General features: G+C 40.1%; 1 protein-coding gene across 6 annotated transcripts in view; it reads right to left on the bottom strand.

The window, feature by feature from the left end:
• rims1a (regulating synaptic membrane exocytosis 1a) overlaps positions 1 to 22,364 on the bottom strand; it is a 108,155-nt gene that overhangs the window by 57,832 nt on the left and 27,959 nt on the right. For all 6 annotated transcript variants that reach the window (XM_088086217.1, XM_088086219.1, XM_088086218.1 and 3 more), the window contains exons 3-4: positions 17,256 to 17,466; positions 13,279 to 13,290 (exon numbers count right to left, since the gene is read on the bottom strand). In XM_088086217.1, the coding sequence (XP_087942343.1) occupies positions 13,279 to 13,290; positions 17,256 to 17,466 (223 nt within the window). The remainder of the gene's footprint in view (positions 1 to 13,278; positions 13,291 to 17,255; positions 17,467 to 22,364) is intronic.

Genomic DNA, 22,364 nt, shown 5'->3' with positions numbered 1-22,364 from the left:
GTCACACCCCAGCCACCACCCTCCACTGACAGGTAAAGAACAGTCCCTTAATGTTACCCAGAATTTTTGTTTGATTTTCCTTCATACTTATTCAGAATAGGTTACAGCATAAATAAGACACTTAATAGTTTCTCATGTCGTTTGGCCTTTTGCATACGTGCCATGTCTCTATACTGACTGTAAATCTACTGTATGTCTGTGCAGTGAAGCCACTCACCCAAAAACACAAATTAATAGCCTCTGATTGCTGCTTTAGTGTTCTCAAATTAGCATAAATCAAGCTATATGTTCATATTTAACTACCCTCAATGCCTAAATGACATCTCTCAGTGTTAGAATTAGGGGTCAACAGATTATTGACCTGGCTGATTATTGGGGCTGATATTTGGCATTTTGATAACCTGTATCGGCGTTTCATTTTAATGACTGACGATCAAATTAACTCATTAAAAAGTGCAAAGAAAGTGTCTGCAGAAGAGGAACTTTTCCCTGTAAAACCTCAGGGAGCTGTTTTTATTGATTTATTTTTTATATTAAATTTTCACTTGTATTTATAAAAAAAAGTTGCTGGGAACTAATGCGGTATATGATGATGAAAGTTTCAGTTTTGTTTAAACATTTGCCAAAGGCAAACAAAGTTTTGTGTTGGAGTTTGTTATATTCCAATTTTTAAATATTGACAGAAAGATTGTCATTTTTTATTGTAAATGCATATAAGTTCCAAATATCGGTTATCGGTCTCATTAATAATCAATATCAGCCCTGAAAAAAAACAATATTAGTCCACCCCTTGTTAGAATTCATGTTGCTAATCATTAACACAAACCAAACATCACAGTTTACTCACTCTGGTTGTGGCTGATAGGCCTGCCAGTTCTGATTAAAGCAACAACAAAAAAAAAAGTAAATACATTTTCATTTGTTCAGGTGGTGGAAACTGAAACTGGCGAGTGAAATTTCCTGGTTGACTTAAAGGATTACACCATGTTTTTTGGGGTAGATTGTCTCACCTGTCAATTTTTCCTGTCGGTGTGCACCTTTCTAAGCACATTTCATCCCCTGCCGGAGCGGTTATTGTGTTTCACCTTTGTGAGACGTTGTTAGAGTGTGTGTGTCGATACCACAGAACAAATGGCCAGTGTTGTGGAGATATGGAGCGGTGAGCTGTTATTTTATAAGAGACTCACTTAATCCCAAAGTAATCCCTGTATTAGATCACACTCTGATGGTGAAACAAGCGGCGGAGAGGAGGATCCGTAGGCAGGCAGAGAGCAGCCTGACAGTGAGCTCATACACACACACACACACACACACACACACACACACACACACACACACACTAACACACGCGATGGACATACATAAAGGCGGCTCACACAAAACCGTACATACAATCAAATACATGCACATGAGCAGCAATGCAAACGCCTGCTCTTATCTGCACACACGCACACAAACTGCAACAACAGCAGCAGTGTGTCACATGACCACAGTAAGACCCCCCCCTGAGATGAGTTTGTGAGTGAAGGAGAGCGCCAGAGAGAGAGAATAGCTTCTCCACAGATGGAAAGTAGGACACCAAACCCCTGTGTGTGTTTGTTTTGCGTCCTGCTGCATCTGCGCGCGTGTGTGTGTGTCTGTGTGTCCATCTGTGTATGTGTCTATTTGTGTCTGTCGAGGAGCCGCGTTGGTTTGCATCATTGCTCATGTGTATATGGTGCGTTCGGTGCTTGTATGTGTGATGCAGTGTAACAGGGAATATTCCTGTGGTGAAATCTTGGGAGTTTGTGTAGCGAGGTGTGTGTTTCCTGGAGAGAGGAGACCGTTTGTGTAACTACAGACTTTACAGCGCTGTATGTGAGATGGGTGAACTCAGTGTGAAGCAGTGAGAGGTTCAATTCCCAGAGCGAGCTCTTCACTGCTGCCTACATTCACACTTTATCTGCTCTCTCTTTTTCTCTCAAGATTACATCTATATATGCTATGCGATTAATGCCTCTGCAAAGAAAGTGAGACTTTAGGTTTAAAAGAGGCAAAACTGAACGCTCTCCATATTAATAAAAACTTGATATGGCTGATTAAAATATTTTGATGGGGGCTTGTAAGAAATTGTGTCGTCGAAAGTCCTCAAAGGCTGCTTAACCAGAAATATTGAAAAATTAAAACAGTACAACATCATTTTTCAAGTAATCGCTATCTCTCACAAATTTATCGAAATGCACCACAGTCCATATTGTTGAGTGAGGTCATGTTCAAAAAGCACAGAAGTTGTAGAGGAATCAGAGATTGCAGTGAACATCACTGACTAAAGCAGGTGAACTTTTTCTTGAATGTTCACTCTTGTCTCCACCCTGACACGACTAAAGAAAAGACCATAAGGAGGATGGATAGAGATCCTGGAAATGTCTCAACTGACAAATCAATATTAAAACAGTGCTATGGTCCGAAATAGAGATGTTATCAAGCTCATTACCAGCTTCTGTGTTAGGCTAATTAACAACCACTAGCACAGGCTCTGGGGAGAGAGGAGGGGTGAGTGTTAGTCACAGCCATCTTAGAAAAACCAGTTAGAACTACACCAGTCCAGTCACTCTGTCTCATTTTCACATTTAGATTTTGTACTGTATGCTACTCCGTCAGCATCAGCCTTAATAAATTGAAGGAAAAGCGAGATGAGAAGATTGATAACACATTTCAAAAAATGTTGAGCTAATTCTTTAAACAAAGGCAACAGTCAGACCAATTCCTGTTGTTCTTCCTGAGGGGACAGTTCACCCCAAAATAAAAAATGCATACTTGTCCCCTTACCTGTAGTGCTGTTTAACAATCTCGATTTTTTTTGTGTCAGCTGCAGAGTGTTGGACAGAACGGCCGTAGAGATGCCTGCCTCCTCTCCAATATAATGGAACTATATTGCACTTGGCTTGAGGTGCTTAAAGTGCCAAAATAAACACATTTTAAAAACTCAACAGCAATCACGACTAAAGATAATCCACAGACCTTGTTGTGAACAGTTTCATGTAGGAGCTATTTTCCTTCTACCAAAGTAGACCTGTCAACCGGATCACTGCGCAGAAGGAAGCATGCATCTACTCACACTACTCATCACTTTCTGCATCAAAATAGCAAAATAACTGGGCCTTAAGACATACCCCTGCCTGCTGATATGAGTGCTGTAGTTTCATATTTATAAGCACATATTCCACTCATTTATGAAGTTATACAAGTTCCTGCTGACAACCCTGTCCTGTAAATGTTTCAAAATAAAATACTTTGTATCAGCAACTGATGGCATTCTGTCCATAGAGACACAGTCAGATAGCTTTTGTTTTGAAAGGGAAGCAAGGGAGTTGAGGTAAAACAAACATCTTTGTATTTCCTCATCTCTGTGACAGAGAGAGACTTAAACTGCAGTATAAAGTGATATAGAGTCAACAAACGGGAGCGTCATGCGTAAAAAAAACGTCAAGCCACCGTTTCTCTGGATGTGCTACAGCTGACACGCAGCTCAGACGTGCCTGACAAGCACTGCTCGAGTGAGCCGTGTGCACGCTCTAACTTGATAACATGAGCGCTGAAACAAAAACAACAAACTCGGCGCTGCTCACGCTCTCTCGGCGCACACTGTGTGAACGATAAGACGCGTCGCCCCAGCTCTACTTGCAATGTGTCTTTTCAGAGCTCACGAGGCAGTTACTCAAGATGATCTACAAACCTTGTTGTGAGCAGTTTCATGTAGGAACTATTTCCTTTCTACTGAAGTACACCAGTCACCTGCGCAGAAGGAAGCGTGCATCTACAGTTTACTCACCTACCACCACTTAGCCAGCTAACGTAACATCTCAGTTGATGCCATTCATGTTTGCATCTTGTGCCTTTTGTCCATGAGTAGATGCACATTTCCTTCTGCACATTGATACGGTTGTGGTGTAGTTCAGCAGAGACAATAGTCACTACATAAAACCGCTCACAACAAGGTCTGTAGATTATCTTGATTACTGAGTCATGGTTTTCTATCTGGTTCCATTATATTGGAGGGAAGGCAGACATCTCTACAGACAATATCTCGAACACTCTGCAAGTCAAAGAAAAACAATCTAGATTGATAAAAAGCACGACGAGGTGAAAGTAAAAATGTGGTTTTTTTATTTTGGGTTGAACTGTCTCTTTAATTAACCACTTTTGTCCATCAATATCTCCAGAAAGCATCAAACGAGGGCTTTTGATGGTGTTAAAAAATGAGAAAATACAAACTCAACCAAGATATTGTTGTCATTCTTTCAGCTACACGCCTATGACATGAAACAAGTGTGTCGCCGCCTGCCAGACCTCACAGAGGACACTAAACATGAGATACTGTCACCTTACACTTCCCGCCATCGCCATTCAGCAAGATAAAACTCACCAAACGCCTGTCGCCAAACAGGCTGAACCACATGTGCCCTAAGGTATGGGAGGGGAGAGGGAGGAGGTGTGGAACCAGGAAGTAGCATGCGCCAATGATAGCTTGACGTATGGCACCGGCAGCGTGCGAGCCGGGCGCCGTAACCGAGGGCCCCTATAAATCTTGCGCTAAGGATGAAAGACTGCCACAAAGGAGATTAGTGTCCACATCAACTAATGAGGTACTATATCAGCACAGCCCGGCACCCGCAGTAAAGTACACACACCCACGCACACAGGAGAGCACACACACACACGCACACACACACACACACACACACACACATACAGCACATGCATGCACACTCACAAAATGCTTATACACAAGTAAGTGTGCTTGCAGATGCCAAAGTGCATTGTATTTGTACAGTAACACACAGAACACTGGTCCTACAAGTGAGAACAATGCATGATGGGCTACATACACTTTCTCTTACACACACAATATAAATACATACACAGAGGTCACATTTAACCCTTTAAATCCTAGACTGACATCAGTTTTCTTGTGTTGTGTTTAAATGCCTTTCACCAGCATTTAAAACTCTGAAACATGAGAAAATTGGTGTAATTCTTTAAAAAACACAGAGAATAAATAGAATGTTCCAAGTGGCAAAAAATGTCCTTCATGCTGCAAAATATTAGCAAAAAATAACAAGAAAATGATCAGAAGCTGAGATAATATAATATAGATAATGTATCAATATAATATAATAAAATATTATTTATATTATTAATTATATATTTAAAACACAAAAACGGAAAAAAAAAACAATTAAGCACATTCTTGAGGTAATTTTCTTCTTCTTTTTGTTTAATTATTATTTATTAATTTTAGGTATTTATGTATTTATGTATGTATGTATGTATGTATTTATTTATTTATTTTCAGGTAGTTTTCTTGTTTTTCTTTTTTCTAAACATATTTCTTGCTATTCTTTGGGCCATTTCATGTCAAGTTGTTTGTTGCCCTCTTCCTATATTTTGAAAGGCATCAAGCCAATTTGCTCACATATCAAAGTCTTAATGTGAAATAGTCAATCAGTATTGTCAATAATATACTTTTGCTCCATACAGATTTTACAAAAGGGCCAATTGATGGAAGTGATGAAGTGAAGTGATGGAGTATTGAGAAACCTCAAACATCTTCCACCGCTCTCTGAGATGGACTCAGATGAACGGCGATGATGATGGTGTAAGTAACCAACTCTACTAATCTTTGAGCTCCCTGCTGTTCATAAATAAGTTGAGCTAGATCAGCTCAACTATAATGATTACAGAGGTGCTCAGTGATGTCATACGTTATTTCCACAGCAAACTGGGAGCCAGAGTGTACAGGAGACCCCTGATGGCTTCACCAGTGACTTCAGGATCCTGGACATACAGAGGGCTGTGACTGAGAACTGAGACAGGTATTTACACACTTCTTTCAATATAGGAATGTGTTGATATTTCATTTTTGGAATCCCATCCCCCAGTCACAAGCAATTTCATTTGTAGTCTTGCAGTTGAGGGCAGACATGATGCTGCACTTCCTTTTTTTCACCACTAAATGTCTCTAGTTAGCAAACATAGCACCTGGTGATGTGTATGTGAGTAGGTGAGGGAGTGCTTGGAGTGTGTGTGAGAGAGAAAAAGAAAGCAAGTGTGCGTTTGGTATATTTTTTTTAGCTTTAATCTGGCTGGAGATTTAGTATTTTTTTGACTGTATGTGCATCAAGACTAAAAGTGGATGACTCCTTTATTGACTGTTAAAAGTCCTTCACATTATATATATCCTATATATATACACATTGATGTATAGTGGGGGAGAAACCCTTTTTTTAACTTTAAAGTTATAAGACTATAGACAGTGCCCCCCCCCCAGATATTTCTTATAGGTGTGGCCACTGAAAATCTTGGGGTGGCTCAACAAAACCAAGAGCTGTTACTGATTTTCCAACACCGGAGTGTGACGCCAAAAGCTACCCTCTGCATCTACATGCAACGGGCACCGACACGTACGGTGATAACGCAGTTGGACAAAACTGGTGGCATTGTTATCACATGCTGGGAGACAGCTGGACGGCAGTGTGTGCGTCCACATTTAGTGCAGACAGATGAAACCAGCCACGTTTGCCTGAAACGTGTATTGTAAGGATCGGAGTGCGCTCACAGGACTTAATTTGGAGCATGTTTTAGCCCCCTTTGGCACCAGTGGATGGCTTAAAAAATAGCATGCTACAGCCTTTGTATCTGGATGGCCATGGCCCCCCACGGGCCCCAACTGGTTATAGAAGATAAAGCATTGTGTTAAAAAATAGATCAACAACACTTTAAGGGTTTATGGTCGCTCTAAAATGGAATGTTGTGTATTAATGCAAATGATGTTGGCCTGTTGGTACTTTTAGACCTACATTAGTACCAACTTCCTAAACTTTTGCTGCCTTCACATGCTTTTTGAAAATTATTTACGAGTTATGAGCACATGACCTGCCCCCCAAAGTTGTAATTACAAGTGAAAATTTAGATGAAAACCTTGTTGCCGAGATATGACGTTGCGTTACATTTCCGGGCAGCAGAAATGGCAGAAAAACACATATATATTTCATTCTTTTGTTACTAGAAGCTATCATTTACTTTTAGTAGTTGCACATTTTGGTATATTCATCTATTAGCTGCAGCAAGAAAGCAAACCTTTACCTTTCAAAACATGCCAGGCGGGCATACTGACATGGATAATGTTATTTTACAACACAAGTTGCTGGCATGATTCATAAATGCATAAACATAGCGGGCAAAAATCAATTTTTGGTCAAAACTTTTTTATTAATTCATGTATTAAATATCAATTTATGATCACATGTAAAGTGTAATATGGTATTAATGATAACTGCTGTCCATAAAATATACAAAACTAAAATAAATTCAAAAAAGATAAAACAATATGTGAAAATATAAACAAACTGGAAACAGCTATCAACTTCTTGTTTAAACGCTCTTATCACTGAAATGTAACCCATCTTCTCTAAAGCTTCCATGTTATTTCCACTTTCAGACCTCAAAGCACATAAACACAGCGAAGAACGACTTCCCAACTACAACTTTCCGACATCACATGAATGCAGCATTTTGCCTCCTTTTCTAAACCCCTCAAACGTCTTCATTACACTGATGAAAGACAAAGCAACACTGAGCTCTGTGCCAGCAACCAAAGTGAATTTGTATGTTATTAGTGTATGAGCGTGCAAATGTGTCCTCCCCGTTTCTACAGCGCTGCACTTAGAGCATGTGCTCACATGTGCACAACACCTTACAGTGAGAATGTATTTGTGTGTGTATGTGTGTGAGCCTGCTTTCATAAGTGGAGTGTACAGCAACAACCAGGAGAGAGATGGCCCCCTTAAGACCAGTCAATGAGAGATGGACGTGGAGACGGACGCAGCTAGCGAGACTGGCGATCAATAGTAATCATGAGGCGCTGTGGCGTTAACAGCAGATGACACATCGCTCAGGCTTTTCTAGCGCGCTGCACCCCGACACAAAGCGGCACGAAGCCATAATTCCTCGTAGGCTTAAATCAATAGATATACATTTGCACAAGTATCAGGCGCATAGTAAGATTATTTTTTAGGGTTTTTTTCCCTTATTCTGACATTCCTCTCAAGATGCAAGTTTTTCAATCATAGTGGCAAGTGCATGATGGTCATTCGTCCTTCAGCCAACAATAGCGTGTTTGAGGCATTTTGACCTGGACTAAATGGCACTCTCTGACGCCTGGAACAAGTCTACGCAAGCAAGACACAGACTTGTCTCTGAGCTCATAAACACCTCCCCCAGGGACAAGCTGTTACACACAACTATTACGTTAACATGATGGCAAGATAATTGATCAAACGTGATGACTGAACATGCTGAGTCTCCTGTAACACGGTCCTACAAGTAATGCAGAAAGGGACTTTGAGGCCCTGAGAAAAGCTGGAAGAGTAAAGTGATTATGAACAATACCTATAGTTGACTGACAGTAGGCTGAAGTTGTATATGATTGGTGGGTCTGATAAATAACTTAAAGGGTACGTTTATCTACTTTTTTCCCCCTTTTTTTAAAATGGAAACACCCAATCTGTTTGGCAAAAGCAGTGACATAAGTTAGAGCTATAATCGCTAAACTTATAATAACTGAAATAATTAATTCAGATTTTCTGGAGTGGGGTTATATGAGGTACTTATCCATAGTCAGCAAAGAGCTGTCACACTAGGCAAATTTACATGACGCCTACTAATCTGATTACAATAGGTTTAAAAGCCTGATCAGATTCAACATGAGCCATATAAACACCTCTCTCAGCCTCAACAGCCTCAAAGCGATTCAAATTTTGGTCAGCTGCACAGTGGTAGTTTAAATCTTTTCATTAACCGATTAAAAAAATAACAATAATAATATAAAGAAAAATTTCATCATGTAAAGGAGGAAATGGATTCATCTCTGGCTGCGGTCTTTCTGCGCATGCCCCATCCTCAGGTAAGGGGATGCAACGACATCCTTGTTTCTCCACTTCCAGAAAATAGCGAGCAGAAGCAGAAGTGGACCACAGTGGAGAGTTTGTTTTAAATCCAAACTCTTAAAGAACTGAACATTATTGACTGACACCAATTGATGGCAGCAGATACCGTGCTGAACAGATGATAAATATCAATTTTTGCCGTTAATCTGACTAGATAGACAAGACACTCGAGCAGTGCCGTAACTATAGTAGCTCATTCATTCCTGCCCTGGGGCGCTGAGGGCATTGTAGTGCTGTCAGGAGTTTATTTTTCACTGCCAGAAAATGCACTTGAGGTGTGAGAGTGTGTGAAAAGTGTGTGTCAATTGCATGTGTCTCATGGTCAGTGTGAGAGTTGGCACCCCTGTCAGGTTAGTATATTGATAATTTTTGCGCATGTCAGCTGCTCTGTTTATGCCCCGGCACAAGGCGTACTTGCTTTACCCCTCACTCTGGATGAAAGTAATCAAAAACATGTGCAAAATATCCATACATGCTAACAACTTTTTAATGAGACAAAGGCTCTGCTCTGAAATGATATATAAGTATATAAATACAGTCAACATGAGGTGTATGGTTCAGAGCATCAGTGGGCCGGAAACACTAGTGATGAAGCAGCCATCCCAGTAATTCTGAATCAGAACTGGTCTAAAAACAGCAATCTACCAGCACTGAGTTATAGCCACATAAAAGCACAGACCCCCCACAGAAATACAGCCCTGGACATTACAATTAAAGAGAGGAGAGGTGTTAGTGAGCATGTGTGTGCGTATGTGTGTGCGGGTGTGTGTGAAAAAGCAACGCACACACACACACACACACTCTTCCCTGGTCTCCCATGAGAGGAGGAATCAAGACTTCAAAAATGGCCCTTTCTGTGAGAAACACTTGGCTTCAGTACAACAACACACACTCATCTCTCCACGCGAGCAAACAGCCATCACTGCAGATAATGAGCCCTGAATATCATTAGCACAACACACTGAGCTGCATGCACCACACAATGTATATCGTTACGCTTGTTAAAACATTATTCATCTGTCTCTCCGTCATCGTCTTTCAGAAATGTTCTTTGTAAAAGCAAAGCAGGACTGAAATCACAGCTTATCCAGGGGGCGACATTGGGAAAATAACACGATATCTTTGACCAAATATCTTGATAATGGTATGCAGTGATACTGTAGGGTTGACTAATGGTCCTCTAATTGATAAATAATCATTAGTAATGTGAATATGGGTTAAGGCAATAACAGAAGAGTTACAGTCACTTTACTGTAACGCATCCTTTAAACCCAGGAAAAGACAGCACTTCTTACAATATCCAAGATATCAGAAGATACTAGCCCTACACCTGTATACAAAATGAATACACATCCGAAATTATGTCACTGAAAAAATAATAGCAGTCATTAAAGGGACAGATAAACCCCAAATTCAAAATACATATTTTTCCTCTTTGTAGTGCTATTTATCAGTCTAGATTGTTTTGATGTGAGTTGCAGTGTAAGAGAACTGTAGAAATGTCTGCCTTCTCTCCAATGTAATGGAGCTAGAAGGCATTCAGCTTGTTGCGCTCAAAGCGCCACAAAAATACTGTGTATTAAACTCAACAGCAGTGTCTCTTCCCATCATGACCTGGTTACCCAAGATAATATTGTTGTGAGCAGTTTCATGTACAAATTATTTTCTTTCAACCGAACTACACCTACCACCCGAATCACCACGCAGAAGGAAGCGTACAATCACTCACTGACAAGAGGCACATGGCAGCATGAGATATGAACATTACGGACGTCCTCCTCAGCTAAAGTGTAACGTAAGCTAGCTCAGTGGTGTGCTAACAGTAGATGCACTCTTCCTTCTGCACGTAATTACAGTTGGTGGGTGTAGTTTACTGGAAACGTAAACGTTATGTAAGATAGCACAACAACAGCTTGCACAAAGGTGATATCAAGTCTACAGCTGTACAGGGTAGGATTTTTGGACCATAGGCTATAAAGTGGCGAAACTTGGTCAATTAGCAAAAGTAGTTTTAGCCAGTCAGTAATAGTTGTAGGTTGCGAGTCAATTTTTATGTAGTTTTGGCAGATTAGACTGACAAAAAGTAGTCGTTGGACAAGTTTTCTGTGTGCTTGCAACTTTCATTGAAATTAATGGGGCACCAGCTTGGAAAATAATATCCAGTTTTCCTACTATGAGTTGAAAAAAACAAAGCTCCAAATTCATCTGCAGAGAGTCCAAAGGAAAATTTCTCGATACACTGCATCTAGGTACCAAGTACTTTCATGTTGTCAAGCATCTTCTTTCAGGTTCAGTGCAAAAAGACCACAGCTATAACTATGTTTAAAATAGAAAAGGCAACATATAGCCTGCAAACGTTCATTCCAAGGACTCTAGTTTTGCTTCAGATTATGGATCATCATCTGAAATATGGAACATCTCACTGCAGTAATTTCTAATCAGTGAAATAAAAGTGGTTACGCTATACCTTTGTCAGCTACATACTCCAAGGAAGTGACCTCAAAGACCCCGGAAACCCAGTTAGAGGAGCACTTTGTTAAAGAGTTATACTGATCTGGACTACACAAGACTGAAGGGCTACATATCATTCAGGTCCAGTAAAATCCTTGCCAACATTTTCACTTTAACTTTGAGGCTTTAGTTTGAGTAGAGTGGAAAAAGCGGGCAGAGTAACTTTGCACTTTTAGACCGCTGTGCCAGGCAAGATTAATCAATCCCCAAGTAATTAAATGAATCCATGTCCAGCTATACAGCCAGTGCTACATAAGGCCTCCGTTCTGCCAAAACTTTCCTCTTTCGAGCCAGTGATTGTTGTAGCGAGCTTTAGAGAGGGAGTGAGACTGCTATGTACAGCACACCAAAGCACTCTTGGACAGTCGTGGCGTTCAAGCCCAGCCAAGTATCATCAAAGTGCCGGTTTGGCAGCTGCCCTGAGGGAAGGCAGCCAAGGCCAAGTAAGGTTCTAAACCTGACACAACTACACAAGCAGAGGAAGGTGTTAAAGGCATGTCCGCAGGGAACGTTTCTCCAGCAGTATCATATCGGATGTTTCTGCTTAACTCTTGTTTAACCAGGCCATACAACCGAGGAAGTCCACAGCAGTGGAGAGAGCCAATACACCACGCATTTATGTGTCATGAACCCCAAGAAACAGTCCACCCTGTCCTCCATCTTCACATCAGCCTGCTAATGCTATGTACTGCTGGGATTGATGGATCCAAGCACCACACATTAGTTTAAGATTTCAGGATACTAGCTCAATAGCCTTCTTGCTGAGAGTTTAAGACTTATCACAGTAAAATAACTTTTCCAACCTCACCAGGCTACATTTAAAGAAAAATTCAAACGCTGTGAGTGGCACAAACTAATTTCCATTAAACTATATTCTGTTGGATTTGAGGCACAATTCAGCATTAAAAAAACTCAAAGAATATCAGAATATCACTGACGTGACCCTTTTAGATTCTATGCTAACGGTCAAAGATAGAGTGATCAATGAAAAAAATAAAAGGTACACCAGATATCAAGTCTTAAACTGGGTGCTTTTTTTGCCATCTAGTTCCACTATATTGAGGAAAAGGCAGAAATCTAGATTAATAAAAAAAAAAAAACACAATTTGTAACAGGAAAAATATGTGTTTTAATATTTTTTACATTAAAATATTACATATTAATATTTTTAATATGTGTGTTTTTTTTATTTTGGAGTGAATAGTCGCTTTAAATGTTTCTAATCTGGGCTTTTCTACACTATGTTCTACACTGAGTTCTGAGTTTACACTTTCTCCCCATGTTTGCAAAGGCTTGTAGCCACTTCCTCCCACACAGAAAATTTTCACTTGCAAAATCTAAAATTGTCAGAAGTGTATTGGTTTGTCTGTGTGATCTACCCCTCAAGTCCAGGTTGATTCCCTGCATCAAATGCATGCTCAGTAATGTTATAGTAATGTCAGCGGGTATAAACAAATAATGAATGAGTAGATTGTTTTAATCTATATGCAAGATGATGCAGTAAGGTCCAGGAGATCGCTGTATATAGTGGTGATTATAGGATCTTATTAAATGACATTATATGCTGTGTGACATTTCCAACCACTTCTCACTACTACTGCTGCTGCTGCTTGATACAACTTGCACTTGAGATAATTTAAGACACATGAACAGACAGAAAGGCTGAAGGTACATACACACATACATACATACTGTCTGAACCCATTAAGACGGATTGTCTTAAAGGTTGCAGGCAGAGTTATGTGGTCCAGAAAAGGAAAAAAAAAGACACAGCACTCACCACTTTGTCCTCCTGCAGCCCAGTCAGCCATCCATGTATAATGAAAAGAAAGACAGAGAGAATGTGAGCAAAGATGATATCTGAAAGCATGACAATGATCCTACAGCCGTACCAGGAGCAGATACTGGGATACGGATATCTTACTTTTCAACAGCAGTTACTGGACAAAAAGGAATACTCGACCAGTAAATATCAGATTTAAGTTGAAATGTTCCAACAAGTCCTCAAACAACTAAATAGGGGAGAAGGGTCGGAGAAAGAATGCAAATCACTGTATCTAGTCTACAAATCACACACTTTATACTAAAGACCATCCACTCACTCTGGTATAACAGCTTTTCATCTTTTCACCACCACCTCCGCCTTTGCTACTGAGAGATTATTTGTTCAACGGCAAGAGTTTACTTGGCAAAAAAACACAATGAGGTTATTTCAAAGATTGGTTCAGCATTTGGGGATTTTTCTTTATGCACTTAAATGAGAAGACTGAGACCACTCTCATGTTTGTGTTTGAAGTATGCATTTCGAGCCAGGTGGCAATTAGCCTGGCAAAGAGAGACTTGAAGCCAGAGGGAACCGCAGACCTGTTTTTGTTCAAAGTTCACAAAAATATCTACCAAAACTGGTAACGCTAACGAATCCACGTTTGTTGAACAAATTCAACAACAGAAGCATAAAAATGACAAGTAGAGTTGGATTGTAAATAGGCTAGCTTAGCACAATGGCTAAAAGCAGGGGAAAAATGCTACCCTGGCAAAAGTCCCCTTTGATCATTCTGTGTCCCCTCTCTAAATTCAGAGGGTTTTGTGGGTTGATGAATGCAGCGCAGGCGGAGCTCTCTATAAGTTCTTTTTTTTTTCCTCAGCAGCAGTTCCTGAGTCATGGGGAGAATAATAACTGTTCAGAAGTGATCAGATCGATTCATTGGATGAGAAGAGCGAGTGAATGTAAAGTTTTGGATCCGGTGGAATGAATGGTTAAGTTTCACTTCCAGTGCCCCTAAAGTTCTGCTGCTCCACCTGTGCCCAGAGTGCGCTCTGCGCTCCAAGAGTGTGACGCAATGACTAACTGAATGGTTTCTTTAGACAGCGCTCCAATGAACAGTCCAGCTCCATAAATAGAAAATCTGTTTGTGGCAGCAGAAGTTTTAATTGTGGCAGGCTGCCACAAATAAATGAGTGTGTGAGAAACCCACAGTCACAGCTTAACTGCTCCTCTTTATGGCATCAAAACACTCATTATAACCACACTTATCAGAAAAATGAACATTGGAACATACAACAGAGTTATAAGAACTACCTAAAATGACAGAAACCATCTTTGGAAGAATTTTTTTGATGTGTACTTTGATTTTTTTTTAGTTCTGCCCTAATCCCATCCACTAACATCTTTACATACAGTCTATGGTTTAGACACGAGAGTGGTCTAAAGCATAGGCCATACAATATGAAAGAAAATATGTGTTTATTTCATGAAATGCTGCTCTACACTACTGTTTTCTACATTTAAGTTTAAGATAGTTTCTGCTTGTATGTGCGTGTAAATGTGTGTGTATGTGTGTGCATGTGTGTGTGCGAAATCCACCTTTCAAAGACCTTCTCCAACTAAATGCAGCTGCCACCCACCTCAACACACAACCCAGGACCTCACAACTGAACTCTCCCCATGACAGCCACTAACTAATTAGGATGTACTTTTGAGCGTGTGTGTGTGTGTGTGTGTGTGCGCGCGCGCATGTGTAAGTATGTGTGTGTTTGTACCTGTGTGTGAGGCCATGAAATGCCACACTGGCGACGCAGGGGAAGAGAAGGGGTGGAATAGGGGATGTCACTTATTTCAGAGGAAGACTCGCCTCTCAATGCCAACACAAACACACACACACATACACACCTACACCCCGCTGTGCATGTATAGGGCACCTCCGGACCCCTGGGACACTGGAACAGAGTGGGAGACCACCCCCTCCGTCCACAGCTCAGTCTAATGCCCAATTAACCTTTACTAGCTCCTGCCTGGATCACACACACACACACACACACGCACACAGAGATCACATTCACACACATAAATACACAGTAACACACGCAGCTCCCCATATACAGTACACATCAACACACATCCAGAGCATACCGTACACTTGCTTATACACACATAAAGACACACACATATGTGCCATGGCTCATCACCTCCACCTGAGTTTGAACACCTGGGGCCCTGCTATAGCCTGATTAGACACAGCTGCACGTGCAAGAAATGTATTAAGTGAGGATTTGGGTTCCATGATGGACATGAACTTGTGCTGCCTTGGAACATTTTTATTTTATTTTATTTTATTTCGTTTTGTTTTGTTATACATTATTAGCTATAAGTTGTTATAATATTTGTATTTTTATAACTAATATAAGCTTACGACAAATAGGAAATGTGGCTTGCAGGAGATAGGGAAAGATTAAATTTGTGCTGCTTGCAAAAAAAGGGGGGGGGGCATGTAATTGAAAATTAAAATGCTTTAGTTAAAATGCTTAGATTGAAGACCATATTTTTTACATAAGCTACATTTTCGATTTTTCTCATGCTTTTATCATGACAACAATATTACACATAATCTAATTTTATAATATATTTATAATCAAAAATAAATACAATTATATATAACATTATTTGTATTTGTTTTATTGGTTTTTTTTTAATTTTGGCATGATGTGGCTTGTAGGAAATAGGAAATAATCAAATCTGTACTGCTGGCAAAAAAAAAAAGGAAAACCACGGCGTTCAAATTAAAATGCTTTACCAAAACATAAATTGAAGACTAAACTAAATTTGAAATTTATGCTTATTTCATTAACTGCTCGGTGGAAAAAAAAATGAAATTTATAAAGCCTTATATTTTTTCGACATTCCATTAGAAATATGTAAAAGTATGCTATATAGTATTTTCTCAAGAAACAATGTACAGACTCTCTCATACAAAACTAATCCCTCTCAACCGTCACTTATGACCCACTAGAAGTGTGTGGGAGTGTATTTAAACACTGCCCACTGCCTGTATTTTCTCATTTTCGTCTTATTTTGCTGTGTTCGGAGGTTCCTGGGCACAATGCGCAGGTGAGGTCGGGACTTGATATAAAGGTAGCAACCAGGTGACCACAAGCATGCAAGAAAAATCTAAAACAGTTGCAGACACAGCAAAAAAAAAAAAGAAAGAAATCATAGGAAGGCAAAATGCCAAACAGAAAAAAAGCTTGTTCCAAAGAGAGTGTGCCTGGGCTTGGCTTTTACTTTTACTTTTGCCGGCGAGCACTGAAGGATAGGATGGGGCTGAAGAGTCATGCAGAGTATTGGGCTGTTTTCAGTTGGACAGGTAGTGTGTAGCTGTGATAGTTTGCTGAAGCATCTGCTTTCCCATTAAAGCAAATGTAACGTTCTTACAATAGTACAGTAGGCAGTAGTGTACATGCAAGCAGTCTGGGGAGGATTTGCCAAGTTTTAATGTTACATTTATTAACAATAATCAACAATCTCTGCAGAGCATATCTTCCTCTAACAGGCAGCGTTATACATTACGTTTTGGACTCGATTGATAAGCTTTTACTGCCTTTTGCAGGTTTGGGGCTCCATATATTTTCTCCCTATTGGAGAGAGTCGCTGCAAATCAATACAAAGTTAGTGTGAGTGATCATGTTGCTCCCTGATGGAAGCGGTCTCTTCCATGATGACAATGTCCACATCCACAGGGCATGACGGCTCACTGAGTGGTTTGATGAGTATGAGAATAATGTGAATCATGTGCTATGGCCTTCACAGTTATTACATCTCCAGCACAATACAGATGAGAGATTTTGTGAGTATAGTGGAAATTTTTAGTATTATTAATATGGCCATCACTTATCCCGATGTGAAAATGATATCATAATTTGTGGTTTTCGGCTGTGAGAAAATATTGCCTAGTTGCATTAACACACAGAGGTCTCTCTTACCGTGTTGGACCGCAGGGACACTCGCCCCCCACAGCGGGCGCAGAACTTGGTCTGGCAGTACGAGCACAGGTTCCCACAGCCGTCTGCGAACTTGGTCTTGTGGCAGATGCCGCAGGTCGGCGCATCGTCCCGGTGAACGGCCGAACCCGCTGCCACCGAGGCCTGCCGGATCACCGTCTCCCTGTAGCTGGACAACTGCTGCTGGATACCTCTGGAAATATAAAGCAGGAAAGGTAAACATGAGTGCTCTGGCAACTTTAAAACAACATCAATTCACTGAACATTGAACGCATAATACAGACAGAATTATTTCCAATCCAAGGCGATGTAGGCGTGTTTTGCAAGCAATGACAGAAAGGCAAGACCCCTATACATGGGAGCGGCGACGCAGGAGTTATTTCTGGGAAGTGATGTGAGTGTGTGAGTTCTCGATTTCACAGAGGAACTGTGGATTCAAAACTTCTAGATGTTGCAATAACAGCTCTTGTAGCTCCTGCTGCATCATGAGGGAGCCAGTTCCTACTGACAAACACATAGCCATAGCATCATGTGACCTAGAAAAGTTCTGAAAAAGTGTTTCCATTGCAGTTTTGTGAAATATGGCTTTTTTGAATATCCTGAAATACCACCTCATGCGGACGTACATTTTTACGTTTTTTTTCTCTAAAACAATGTGTTTCCATTACGCGCATCTTATATTCACAATTTCAATTTACACAGTTTGAGGGTTAATGGAAACCCGCCTCATGTCATCCAGCCCAGTCCCCAAAGTAAGTTAGTGTGGTGTAGTGTTAGTGTAGTGTGACTAAAAATAGAAAGATCTAAAGAAATAAACATCCAGAATGGTAAAAAATTAAAAATCACAGCTTGGTGGTGCTCTTTTAATCCAATTAAACTCAGCTTTCTGTAGTAATTCCATAATGATTGACTACAAATGACACAAGTAAAAGGGTGATCAGATGCAATAAAAACCAGAAAATAATGGTAAAGAGTTTTGATTGGATAAATAATAAATAAATAAAGGGGAGGAGAAGCGAAGTGAAACCAGAGAGCGAAGGAGACAATCGTTGCATTAAGTCCAGTCGATAACGCCGCTCTCTGGACTGTTTGTGTGTTTTGGTGCAATCAACTTTTTTTGTGTTTGCTATTGTTTCAGGCTGCTTTGCAGACACGAGGACTCTCAGAATCGATACGGGAGAGGGAGGGGAAGAGTATTGGTTTTATCTAAGGCGTTACAGTATGTTGATTAATTGGATTTCACACCGTGGAGATTGAGGAGGGAGCAAATAGAGGGGAAACAGACCAAAGAGGAGGAGAAGTGATGGGCTGAGAATCACAGGAGGAGAGGAGGCACTGTGTATACACTTTGATTTCATGTAGTCAGTCCAGTTATCCCAACTTCCCTTTGAGCAGGAGGAGCACTAGCAGGTGAGAAAACCAAAAAGAAATGCATAAAATACATTTTTTTAAAAAGGAGGAAAAGAAGGAGAGGAGATGAAGTGTACAAGTTAGGGGGAAAGGGAGAAGAAATGAGACAAAAGGGGATGAGAAGAGGGCATAAGAGTGGAGAGGGAAGCAGTAGAAGGGGGTAAATAAAAACAAGGAGGTGAAAATGAACAAATAAGGGAGAAGAGAAGAGGAGGAGAATAAATAAGATAGGAGAGGGCAGGAAAGAGGAGGTAAAGGAAGTGCAGAGGGAAGAAAAGGAGAGAAAAAGTAGAAAGAGGACAAAAGGAGAAGAAATTATAAAAGAGCAGAAGGGTGGAGAGGGGAGGTGAAGGGGAAGAGTAGAAGGATAGAAAGATGAGGGGAAAGGAGAGTAAAGGAGAAAAGAAGAGGAGAAACAATAGGGGTGAGTATAGAGGAGGAGAAAGGAAAAGGAGGCGAGAGGAGAGCAGAGGAGAGAGAAAGAGAGGACAGGAAAAAAATAGAAGAGACGAAAGAAGGCAGACAAAGGCGAGAGAGGACGGGAATAGTAAAACGTAGGGGTAGGTATAAATAAGAGACTGCAAATGCTTAACTGAAGCATGATTAAATTCTGCATTATGTTATGAAATTAATCTGCTCCTTTAACCCTTTGAAACCTGAGAAAATTGGGTTGAATTCCTTCAAAACATGGGAAGAAGACAATGAGCAAATTGAGAAGAAATTACTCAAAAAACAGCAAATTAGTGTATAAAAAAAGCACAAGGATATTACCTGAAATTTAACAAAAAATAAATAATAAAATAAAATCAAAAAGTGAAGTAAAACAAAAACAACAACAAGGAAATAAAATCTTTTTACATAAGTTTCTAAATCTACACATTTCTTACAACTTGTGGGACATTTCTTGCCAAGTTGCTCATTGCCTTTTTTTCCCCATGTTTTCAAAAGAAATCAAACCAATTCTCTCAAGGTTCAACAGTCTAATTCCTACTTAAAGGTGTCTGAATGCTCCACAAGACAAATGATCCAGGTTTCAAAGGGTTAACTTGTTTTCCTCTTCCCCCACATGTACAACATCTCAGCAGGAAAAAAATGTAAGGATGACAAAAGTGATGGGATTTTTCATGTGAGTTTCACTTTTAACACAATATAGCTCCCAATATTCATTTGGCAATTCATCATGAGTATGAAAGCATAAGCAATCATAAGCACAGAGAAATATTGGTGATGTCCATACGTCAAATACTGACATTAAAGAAACCACTTAACATTTAATTGTTAAGAATAATAGACGTGTTTCACAATGTTAGGATGAGTTAGCTGAGCTGTGCTGGACTCCAAGTTTCAAAATGAGCTCTGACATCCTCACATTCAGTCCCCGCTCAGCCATTCAATCTGCTCAGAACTGTACAGAGCATTTAACCTGATGTGACATCTAAAGCATCTCAGATCAGCGGGTGCAGCTCAGTACTTACAGAGCGGGAGTCAGCGTTGCAGCTTCCTCCCCCATCGGCCCAGACAGTAAAAACTACAAATCCCAGCAGCAGCACAGGCCAGAGAAAAGGAAGTCCAACTTGCAGTTGTTTGACAGACAAATCAACATCGCTCCTTTGTGTGTAACAGGACAAACTGTTCCTCTAAATACACCCCGAAGAAAACCCCTCAGAGACTCCCAGGACCCAGCGGGTGAAACACTACCCACTGCCCGCACACACTCACTCTCTCACATACACACACACACACACACACACACCGCTCACCACCTCATCTCTCCTCTTGTAATCTCTCCACTAAAACAACATCCACACATGTGCACACAAACTAACACACACTCATGCAAACCTGATAAGTGCACACACATATACACACACACACACACACACACACACACACACACACACACACACACACACACACACACAAACAGACACATACACGCACGCGCACACTTCCTGGGAGCAATAGCCAAAGGTCACAGTGAGGTCACCTGCTGCTGCAGCACCACAGGATTTACTTCCTGTTCCGCGGCTCTAACTGTGTCTGTCCCAGCCCTCGGCTCTGCTGACAACCCGGTTCAGAATGGGCTGGTAAACTTATCCAGTGGAATTGATTATATGTTTATTGATCATTTCTACATAGGTAGTTTATAGGAAGCCTTAAACCCATAAGCACCTGGATCGACATCAGTTTTCTTGTGGTGCATTCAGACGCCTTTCACTAGCATTTAAACCTTTGAAACTTGAGCAAATTGGTTTGATTTATTTGAAAAAAATGGGAAAGAAATGTCCCATAATTTTTTATTTAATTTTGTAAACTATAATTAAAAGATTACTTATAAATCTGCCTTGTAGCTTGTAAACTAAGGAATAAGGGGAAAAAAGGCTGAAAATCTATTTCTAAAAAGGGTGAGAGGAAGAGATATAATAAGAAGATAGTAAAAGGAAAAATCCTAAAAATGTCCAGAAAACTAAATAATAAAAAATATTTAACTACTTTATCTTTACATTGATTAATTATTTTGTGTTTGATCTGTTTGTTTTTTCTTTTCTTTTCTTTTTCCTCTCGTGCTTTTAAAAGAAATCAAGCAAATTTGCTCAAGAATTAAACGGTTAAATTGAACTAAACCTGGTAATTCTTGATTAGATTAAATATTTTTGATTATGATCATTGGTATCTGTCATTTCACAGGCATTTTTTATTGATGACACGTGGCCTTAATCCAAAATAGCTTCTATTGGTATTAGGTTTAATAAATCTATGGTTGGCAAACTCAATATTTAATGCATAGAGGAGCTCGCTGTGTTCCCTCATCCTCGCTCCATCTCATTTCCCTCTGTCCTTGTTGTCATTGTCTGATTGGGTTCACCGAGTTTGTACGATATTATTTCCAAAACTCTGTGCTCATAAGTTCTCACTCAGTTACACTGACTTTTCTGCTGTTTTTTTTTTTTTTTTTTTCTTCTATTTTTCTAATTCTGTTACCTAAAGTCACAATTCCAACATTTTTGAGGTCTATCATATCTATTTGTAAATCCTTGTAAAAATAGAAAAACACTGATGTTTACTATGAACAAGTTCCTTAAGAAGAAGGAAACATACACTCTTTGTCAACTTTATTAGGTACACCTGTTCAACTGCTAGTTATTGCATATATCTCTCTCTATATATTTATATATGGTCAAGACAATCTGCAGAATTTAAACTGAGCATCAGAATGGGGAAGAATGGTTGTCAGTGCCATATGGGCTGGTCAGAGAATTTCATCAACTTCTGATCTACTGGGATTTTCGCACACAGTCATCTCTAGGGTTCACAGAGAATGGTCCAAAATAACCACTCGTATAACTGGGGTTTGCAGACAAGCATCTCTGAATGCACAACACACTGAAACTTGAAGACCACAGCGGGTGCCCCAGCTGTCAGCTAAGAACAGGAAACTGAGGCTACAGCTCACACACGCTCACCAAAACTGGATAGCAAAAGGTTGGAAAAACGTTGCCTGGTCTGATGAGTCTCAATTTCTTAAGACGTTCAGATGGTAGGGCCAAAATAAGGCGTTAACAACATGAAAACGTGGATCACATTAAAAGGCAACTGAGGCTGTAACTTGTGCTGCCTTCATCTGCTCCTCGTAAATATCACGTTTTTGAGTTATGAGCACATGAACGGTCCTCCGAAGTC

Source organism: Plectropomus leopardus, chromosome 13, assembly GCF_026936395.1.
Source record: "Plectropomus leopardus strain MGB_pleo_1.0 chromosome 13, ASM2693639v1, whole genome shotgun sequence".
In the NCBI taxonomy this organism is placed as follows: Eukaryota; Metazoa; Chordata; class Actinopteri; order Perciformes; family Serranidae; genus Plectropomus; species Plectropomus leopardus.
This window is presented reverse-complemented; position numbering and strand designations above follow the sequence as displayed.